Source organism: Genypterus blacodes, unplaced genomic scaffold (assembly GCF_046128005.1).
Source record: "Genypterus blacodes isolate CSIRO-AG114 ecotype Tasmania unplaced genomic scaffold, CSIRO-AGI_Gbla_v1 ptg000569l_1, whole genome shotgun sequence".
NCBI lineage: Eukaryota > Metazoa > Chordata > Actinopteri > Ophidiiformes > Ophidiidae > Genypterus > Genypterus blacodes.
Genome location: NW_027467306.1, coordinates 45,277 through 55,000, shown reverse-complemented (window position 1 = coordinate 55,000; position 9,724 = coordinate 45,277). Strand labels below are relative to the sequence as shown.

Sequence of the window (9,724 nt, the reverse complement as noted above, 5' to 3'; positions counted from 1 at the left end):
AGACTCTGGAGAGAAGCCTGTGACTCTGCAGAGGGACTGGTTGAGGAAAAACACAAGGAAATAGAAGGTGAAGGTATGGATCCTTTAGTGACTGAACACTTTCTCATGAAAGACAGGAGGGAGCCAGGTGGTCTGGGCCCTCAGGGTGAAAGGATACGGTAACAGGTCTCCACAGCGCACAGACAGGATGACCCAGGACGGCTGGAGAGCAGGGACACAAACACACAGAGTTTAGGACCCAGCAGAGACTGACCTCATCTCATCCACCACCACACTTTACTTTAAATATTTTAACATTGTTTGTCAACATAACTGCACATGAATATGGTGACTGGTATATGACACAGTGGTCGCCAGGGCAACCAGGGGACAGTGGCGTCCTTACCTTGACCACCGGCAGGTCAAACACCTCCCTGGACTCCCCCACCTCAGGGTTGTCTCCGTCCTCTGCGATGATGTGCGTGGCCAGAGCATTGTAGGAAACCTCCTTACCTTTACCTGCTCTCAGCAGCTGCACCACCTGAGACACCAACGAAGAAGAAACAACACGTCAGACTCAAGGATGGAACTTCTGTCACAATGTTTTCACTCCTAAATACATCTGACTGTATTATATGATATAAGAACAACATTTAACCGTGCCAGTGCAGATTCATGACGTTCTGACGACAAAAACACGAAAAAGCTCAGAGAGAAGCGACGCCGGAGTCACTATTTGGCAGGAAGTACAGCGCGCAATGGCACAGGGGCTAAACATGCGCAGTGCCGGGCGCCCAATGGAGTAAGATGTTGATTCACAGGTTGATTCCACTTAACACAAAGTGAAGCGAGCACGCAGAGCCGCGCAAGAGCCTGCAGGAGTCCGCAGGAGCCCTTTAAGAGCCCGCAGCGCCACAATAACACAGCTAACACGCTAGCTTTAGCCTAGAGCCCCACAGCCTGTAAGCTAGCGGCCATCTGAACAGCGACTTAACTCCCCGCTACCGCTAACAGGCAGTTTGAGAAAGAAGCTCCGCTGAATGACCAAGCAGCGTAAACAAAAACATCATACATGGAGACGTCTTCCCCGCCGCGTCCTCTCTTGCAGCGCGTCACAGTTAGCGCGCTACTTAGCTTCCCGGGAGCTACTTCCATTACTTTGAACGGAGCTTAGCGGGTTAGCATCGCGCCGAGCTAGCTTCCCGGAGCGCCTCACCTTCTGGTCGATGTCCCCCACCACGTAGAATTTGACGTCCTTGAAGAGTTCGTCGGAGACTTTGATTTCCTCGTCAGCCATGATTGTCCATGAACGTCCCGCGGCTGCAGGCAGAGCGGCACAGGGCGGCCGGAGCTCGGGTCGGTCCGCTGCTCGGAGTTCTCTCAGTCTAGCGCCAAACCGCTCAGCGCGCCTCGGACCGCCGCATTGAGCCGCACGCAGGGGGGCGCGGCGCGGTGTTTACTCCATATGTGCTAATTTAAAGAGATATGAGAGAAGTTACTCGACGTGGTTGTCTTTAAAATCCAATTTAATATACAAACAGTAAAGTATGTGGAGCACAGTGCTGCCAGGGTGTAAATAATAGTCGTGTTGTAAATGTAAACACCCCCCTACATGGAGCAGCCTGCGTTCATATACCGCCTCACCTCCACGCTCCTCAGCACAGGGAGAGGAGGACCTGACTTCACTGCACTGCACTGTACTGACTCACATCATCACTCTGACCACTGTACTGACTCACATCATCACTCTGACCACTGTACTGACTCACATCATCACTCTGACCACTGTACTGACTCACATCATCACTCTGACCACTGTAATGACTCACATCATCACTCTGACCACTGTACTGACTCACATCATCACTCTGACCACTGTACTGACTCACATCATCACTCTGACCACTGTAATGACTCACATCATCACTCTGACCACTGTAATGACTCACATCATCACTCTGACCACTGTACTGACTCACATCATCACTCTGACCACTGTACTGACTGACATCATCACTCTGACCACTGAAACTATGACGCACCAATATGAGGAAGTATTTCATCACTTGTTTTTAAAAATCATTCTGTCACTCAGAAAAAAAATGAATCTGGCACACGTATGTCTGTATGTTTGCTCTCAATGAACATTTGACACGTTTGCTTTGGGAACCAGGGCCTGAATGAAAAAGAACAAACGTTGCTACTTGCAGGTGGATAACAACATACTACACACACACACACACACACGAGGATGATGCAATCTGCCTGAGAGGTAAAGTGGGTGCATCAAACATAAACAATACTAAATGTATATTGGTACTTATGGGCCTACTGAGCCACTAACAAACAAGTGTCAATCACAAAACCTGTGGATATTTAGTTCCCTCTTTGTGCCAAAATCTAATAAATGAACAAACCTAATCTAACTTCATCTCACTCTGCAGGATTTGAATGGACAGGCCATGAAAAAGGATCCGGCCCCCTGGAACATGGACGCCTGTGCGCCCCTGCACAGACCGCACGCCTGCAGCTGGACACACACACACACACACACACACACACACACACACACAAACATCCATTACTCCATTCACCATCATAATATTCAGCAGGTTAATTGATTATCAAAGTAATTGCTACTGACAGCTCCACACTTGATTGGCTGTGCTCTCATTATCTCAGTGAAGGATCTTATTTCTGTCTCAATCATCACAACAAACTGAGCTCCGTCCTGCTCTCCACTGAAGGACGTGGAAGTCTAATGTGTCATTTCTTCCACAATTTGTTCCTCTGGTAGTTAATTACTTCGTGCATTAATTGGTGCCAAGCCAACCATCACACACACACACACACACACAGACACACACACACGCACACACACACACACACACAGCGTGGTGGATCGGTGCTAAAGGACCTTGACAAACGGCGCTGCGGCCGGTTCAGAGCAGTAATTGGATCAGCGTTTTGACAGCTACATTAATGATGGAGACGGCGACCTCCTGACCTTCTGCCGCTGAAATGCAGACGTGACTGTTTGGACACGCCTCCTGTCATCACAGCCCACATTGGTCATAGACCTTCACCGGCTCTGATCAAAGCGTGATGGGACTCAGCCGGCTGACAGCTACATTAAGGCTGAGGATGATCACCTGATGACCGTACAGCAGATTTAGACGTCTCACTCTGGCACGTCTGATTAAGAGCGAGCGGCGTGTTTCTTTCACAGGTGCAGGAGTTGCGTCTTTATAAGTGACGTCCCTGACAGTGGCTTTCATCCTGAGCGCTTCATTACCTCTGCTGAGGCGGCCATGTTCTCACCTGCGTCCTTTGGTTTCTCTGTTTCTCTGTTTGTTCTTCACACATCCACATCGCCGGCTGCACCTGAAGGCACCAGGCCGAGGCGAGGGACGGAGACGTGTGCAGGCAGAGAAACACCATCACACTTGATGAACTATTTGGCCTCCAGCTGATCAGTGTCCAAACCCGACCACTGTGTGTGAATGAACTTTGACCTCTGTGGCTCCTCCCACAAACTTAATTTTTTCTATTTCCTGCTATCATTATATTTGTTTGTTGTTGGTTGCTCCTCTCCTCTCCTCTGTGTCGCCACTTTAACGCTGGGACATTTTCGACTTTGTTTCTTAAAATATCACGACACAAAGCTAGAGGGCGCTGGAACGCCACCGCTCTGCTGCTGCTGAGAGAGAGAGAGAGAGAGAGAGAGAGGGAGAGAGAGAGGGAGAGAGGGAGAGGGAGAGGGAGAGAGAGAGGGAGACAGGGAGACAGGGAGAGGGACAGAGAGAGAGAGAGAGAGAGAGAGAGAGATAGAGAGAGAGGGAGAGGAGAGAGAGAGAGAGAGAGAGAGAGAGAGAGAGAGAGAGAGAGAGAGAGAGAGAGAGTGTAATGGAAAAGCTCCCCGGGGTGCCGGCGACAGAGGTACTTACTCACACACACATTCAATCAGCAGATTAAAGCAGAGCAGCACAGTTTTAATTAGGGCGCTGAGTGTGATGATGTGTTGGTATGGTAACGGTGAAGAGGTCAAGGTCATATCAAAGACACGCTCACGTCTGCTCCATTTAGAAACCCAACCTGATGTTTGTGTTCAGACACGTGTTGGACTGTGTGTGTGTGTGTGTGTGTGTGTGTGTGTGTGTGTGTGTGTGTGTGTGTGTGTGTGTGTGTGTGTGTGTGTGTGTGTGTGATTCACTCAAGTGGAGGGCTGTAGTATGCAGGCCAGTGGTTCTCAAACTGTGCTGTGTGTTCTGTCACTCACACTGTTTCTCCAGAGCTACAGCGCCACTCAGTGGACAGTTTGGGTTATTGGCTTCATTTAAGAGAACCTGGAAGTGATCAACCATTTATGTTTCAGAGTGGAAATATTTTGATATTTTCAGTACACTAACACACACAGACACACACAGATACACACAAAGACACACACACACACATACAGACACACACACAGATACACACAAAGACGCACACACACACACAGATACACACACACACGTAGGTGCAGAGTGTGTGTTGCTGGTGGGATCATGGATAAAGGAGCTTTCAGACTTTTCAGATCTTTAAAGCAGCTGCTTGTTCCTAAGCAGCAGAACGTCACTGAGGCCTTTAGATGAGAGAAGCGTCGGAGCAGAACCTCCCTTTGTCAGGCCGAGCTGCTGTGAACTCATGCAGGACAGAGCAACGGGAGGCCCAGAGCGGCTCCACAGAGCGCCTCCACAGAGCGCCTCCACAGAGCGCCTCCACAGAGCGCCTCCACAGCTCAGCCCGCCTCAGGGCCTTTGAAGGCTGGACGCCTCGGCGAGCGGCCGCACGTTCAGGTAGGACGCACGACAAATGCTTACACACTTACACACACACACACAAACACACACACACAAACACGGAGAGAAACGCTTACACACAGGTCGGAAACATTCACATGTGTCTGAGATAAGGTTTCTGGAAGACGCACACACACACACACACACACACACACACGCACACACGCACACACACACACACACACACACACACACACCTTATTTAGAGTATTTTTTTAGTGAAATCTAATCTTCCCCTCTGGTCAGAATGTGACAGACAGACATGGAGACACGATGGCGAGCAGGCGGGCCGAAGCTCTGCAGCCAATAATAAGCAAGGCTAAGCAACACGGAAGAGAAGGAACACGCCACAAACACGCCACTGGATATTACAGGAGCAGGAAACAGGAAGCTACTCCACGCGTTCATGGAGCCTCAATCTTATAAGAAATAATAAGAATAAGCTTTAATTTAATAACAGCTGTCAGGAAACCAATAAAACTGAAAGCATAACAATTATTAGATTAACAAGAAATTCATAAATACCAAAGTGATTAAAATGAGATGAATAAATAAATAAATGAAGCAAACTGAGGAGCTTTTTAGTTTATTAAATATTTTCACAAAGGAGAAATTATTTTCGTTTTAATTCACTTTTTTTTTTTTTTTTAAACATTAAAACTTTATTCTGGTTTCTTTTCTTTTATTCTCTAAACATTCAGGCTCCATTTATGTTCCACTTTGATCCTTTTGAAAGATTTTATTCTTTTGCCTTTTTTCAATTTTCTCACTCAAAATATTGCAGATTTAAAATTCAACATTTTTCAGTTTTTCAGAGTTTTTTTCCTGTAATGACGTCATCACAAAACTATTCTCACAACATGACGAGCTTTATCAAAAAAAGACGACTTTCATTTTATAACCTTTGGACTTCTTTATGAGACCTGCAGCTTTATTCCTCTAAAACGTGCTGCTGTGTGTGTGTGTGTGTGTGTGTGTGTGTGTGTGTGTGTGTGTGTGTGTGTGTGTGTGTGTGTGTGTGTGCGTGTGTGTGTGTGTATGCCTGCTGGAGGTAAACAGGCTTTACTGCTTTGCTCTCTCTGCTTCTTGTTTGCCTCGTGATGAGATGGAGGTCAGAGTTCAAGCTGCTTTTTCATTTCCCAAAGCTGAACTGCGTGATTATAGAGCGCTAATTCCCCCGTCCCGCGTAAACAGAGCAGACAGAGCGGAATAGGAAGTGTCCCCTCACCTTGGGGCCCCCGGCTCTCTCCTCCCCCTCGCAGAGGTTTTGTGATGTGGACAGGAAGCCGATGGTCCCGGCTGACCTCTGCTTTGTCTCAGCGCTCATCTCGCATCTGGGCACCGACACAATGTAAGAGACAGCAGCATTCAGCCGCTCACAAAGCCGCTCTCTCATCTTCAGCAGAATCGGAGCTGCGGAAAGCACAGAGAGGATGGGGAGGATGAGCTCTGGGTCCACGGAAGAACCTTTGACTTCAACCAAACCAAAGAGCAAGCAGGGATTTTTAAAATGGTACAAACTCTGTGTTCCTCTGTCAGTGTGTAGATGTTCTCCTCCTCCTCTTCAGGTCTGTAGGTCTCTGATGGACCCTGATGGATCCATGAACACGTGTTAGAGCCTCTAAAGCTCCTCTACGTGAAGACAGAAGCTTATACAGACTGATATGTTGACCTCTGACCCTGAACCCTCTGTATGTTTGAAGGTGAAGCAGCTGAGAGGATGTAGAGCAGAGAAACATGCAGGGCAGCATGAGGACAAACAGTAGAAGAAGAACAGAGATGTGAGGAGGTGTTAGCCTCATTACATCATCACACAGCCCACTGAGTGAATCCAGGAGAGACTGTAGAAGAAACAACAACATGGATGTAAACGAAAATCACCACATTGAAGGAAATCAGTGAAGTCAAAGCCTCAAAGGTTCCCTCAGCTGGGATGTGGACGTGTGGAGGAAGATGAGGGTGCAGGATGACATCAGAGCTTTACAGGGGAAGGAAGAAGGAGAGGAGTGAGCTCAGACTCAGCCAGCTCAGACTCAGCCAGCTCAGACTCTGCAAGCTTCTCAGGTGTGATGGATACAATGTGAGCAGCAAAATATGAGCAAAGTCCAGCAAGGCTTCAGACGGACAGACAGGCAGGAGTGGTTTCTGTCAGTCAGGGCCGGAGCTAGGAACCCTGGGCCTCTGTGGCTCTGGACCCTTCAGATCAAACACTGACACTCAGGCATGGAGCCATCTCAGAGTTTATTTAACTGCTTTATGAAGATTATTATTATTATTATTGTTTTTGTCATATTTTGCTCTACCCCCCCCCCCCCCCTGTAAACGGCCCTGCCGTCAGTGAACAGAGCGGATCAAAAACATTACGTCAGACTGAACTCACATCCTGTCGGTCCAAAGTCAAACATTTCCAAAATTCTGGGCAATTTTCAATGCAAACTTGTAAAAAATGTATAGAAAATAATCAGCTGATCACAGACAGAATCGATTACGTGTGCATAAATACAATCTAAATAAAAACGGATGTGTCAGAAACTTTGCTTTGTATTTATTCATAATTAGTAAATGTCTTTATAAACATTGTGTTATTTTAATACGCAAAAAACAAATATGTGTTATATTATAAACACGTGTTCAGGAAGTAAACAAATTTATTTAGAAGAGTCATATTTATTATATTTACATAAACACTATTGTTTATCTGAAGTCATATTTTCATTACAATCAATCAAACTTTGCGTTTCTAATTTCCGGTATATTTATTTTATTTTAATGTAATTTTTTCAAATCGTTCCGTTATAAAACACCAAACAAATAAATAAATTTCCCTCTTTTTTTAACAGCTTTAGTATTTATTCATCACAAACATTACAGACCTAAGAAGCTTTCATCTCAATCATTCACGCGTTCAGGAAGTTTACGGCTTCAAAACAACGCATTAAGACACCGCGACACACAAACATCAGGATGAACGATTACAAAGTATTCAATCATTACAAGTAAACCTTACTATGATAGAGCTGAGTGAGGCCACGACAACAGCTCTATGCGCGCGCGCATTCACACAATCAATTCATAATCCAGACAGGACATCAAACTCATCAATAAGTAACAGGAAAGTGACTCTTTCTTTCTTTCTTTCTTTCTTTCTTTCTTTCTTTTTGTATGTAAATCTCATAAAATCTCGTCACATTTCAGAGGATTTGTTTTTAACAAACAGAATCTGAAGTTTATTTGAAAAATAATCGCTACAATTTTGGTTATAATCTTCTTCAAATCATTTTTTTTTGTTGAAAAAATCTTCTGATTTTCATATATTTAAAAAAATCTTTTTTTTACGCCCCCCCACACGGAGACCTTTGCTTTTTACCGCACAAAGTCAAACGTTCATGCACACGTACACGCGCGCGAGCGCGCACGCACACACGCACGCGCACACACACACACACACACACACACACACACACACACACACACACACACACACACACACACACACACACACACACACACACACACACTCCCTCTGGTGGATCACAGTGGTAAACACACTCTAACACTGTGGTCTGGACGCTGGTGATCCATGTTGTTGTTTCTTCTGCGGCACAAAATTAGAAGTTCTGCCCTCCACAATAAAAGCTCGACAACATTCGGAGGGTTCAGGGTCAAAGGTCAGTGTTACTATAGGATAGATATGCAATGACATCATACAGAGGGCTCAGGGTCAGAGGTCAACATATCAGTATGAGATACATGAGTCTGTATCTAAGCTTCTGTCTCCATGTAGAGGAGCTTTAGAGGCTCTAACACGTGTTCATGGATCCATCAGGGTCCATCAGAGACCTACAGACCTGAGAGGAGGAGAAGAACATCTACACACTGACAGAGGAACACAGAGTTCAGATGTGAAGATGAAGATGAAGAGCTGAAAATCACTTTGGACAGCAAACTAAACCATGTTGCTTCTCTGATGTGTAACTGAAGTAGAACTTAAACGACAACTAAGTACTTAATTATCTGTGTTTTGTTTAAAATGTAGAAGATTCATTAATTTGTGCCAGATTTCAGACTTTCAGTTCTAATATTATTTTATTAAAGTATTTCTTTCCTCCATGCTGAGCTGTGGTGTGTTAGCAGCTTTATGGTGAAGAGAAATGTGTAGAGAAATGTTACAGCTCAAACTGGCCTGTCATCATTATGTGGGGGTGGGGGTCAAATTCAAAGTCTGCCCGGGACCCTGAGATGCTGCTGCTGCGGCCCTGTGGGACAATAGAGTCCCACATGATGACACACACACACACACACACACACACACACACACACACACACACACACACACACACACACACACACACACACACACACACACAACCACAGGCCACAGTGTATGAAAGTAAACACGCCAGGACAGTGTGCCATCTGAGCGTGTCTATGTGTGTGTATGTGTGTGTGTGTGTGTGTGTGTGTGCGTGTGTGCGTGTGTAAACTAAACTTCGGTCCGCGTCTTTAAACATTCAGTTTCTTTTACGTTATTTCCGCTGCTACCTGAACGCAGCGCAGCCCGAGCGAGCGGATTGGATGAAGCTGCGCCTCCTGGGAATTCTGTCAATCCCACGTGACGCCAATCCGCGTCCCCATTGGCCCGAGGCACGTGTCCGAGCGCGCCGTAGTACGACGTCACCGCTTTGTCTCCAAGCCAATCAGAAATAAGGATGAAAATCCGTAGTGAAAGTATTTCAGCGGCGGCCGAACCGGACACTTTTAGTGCCGCCGGAAGCGTCAGTATTTGTGTGGGTCGGTCGGAAAAATAACGGAAAATTTCACATCATTTTTTTTCACATTAGTCGATTTCTTTTGAATGATTCTAATTGTTTGAGCAGCAGGAAGCTGAGCCGCGGGTCTGAAGC

The 9,724-nt window shown here is 46.1% G+C and overlaps 1 protein-coding gene across 4 annotated transcripts in view; it reads right to left on the bottom strand.

The window, feature by feature from the left end:
* The window catches only part of paxip1 (PAX interacting (with transcription-activation domain) protein 1), a 9,281-nt gene extending 7,731 nt beyond the window's left edge, over positions 1 to 1,550 (bottom strand). For 3 of the 4 annotated variants that reach the window (XM_076140328.1, XM_076140329.1, XM_076140330.1), the window contains exons 1-4: positions 1,196 to 1,550; positions 386 to 520; positions 158 to 201; positions 1 to 25 (exon numbers count right to left, since the gene is read on the bottom strand). The exon at positions 1 to 25 is cut by the window's left edge and continues 39 nt beyond it. In XM_076140328.1, the coding sequence (XP_075996443.1) occupies positions 1 to 25; positions 158 to 201; positions 386 to 520; positions 1,196 to 1,276 (285 nt within the window). In that variant the 5' untranslated portion in view covers positions 1,277 to 1,550. The remainder of the gene's footprint in view (positions 26 to 157; positions 202 to 385; positions 521 to 1,195) is intronic. The other variant, XM_076140331.1, reaches the window with a different exon arrangement.
* Between the last annotated feature and the right edge of the window lie 8,174 nt (positions 1,551 to 9,724).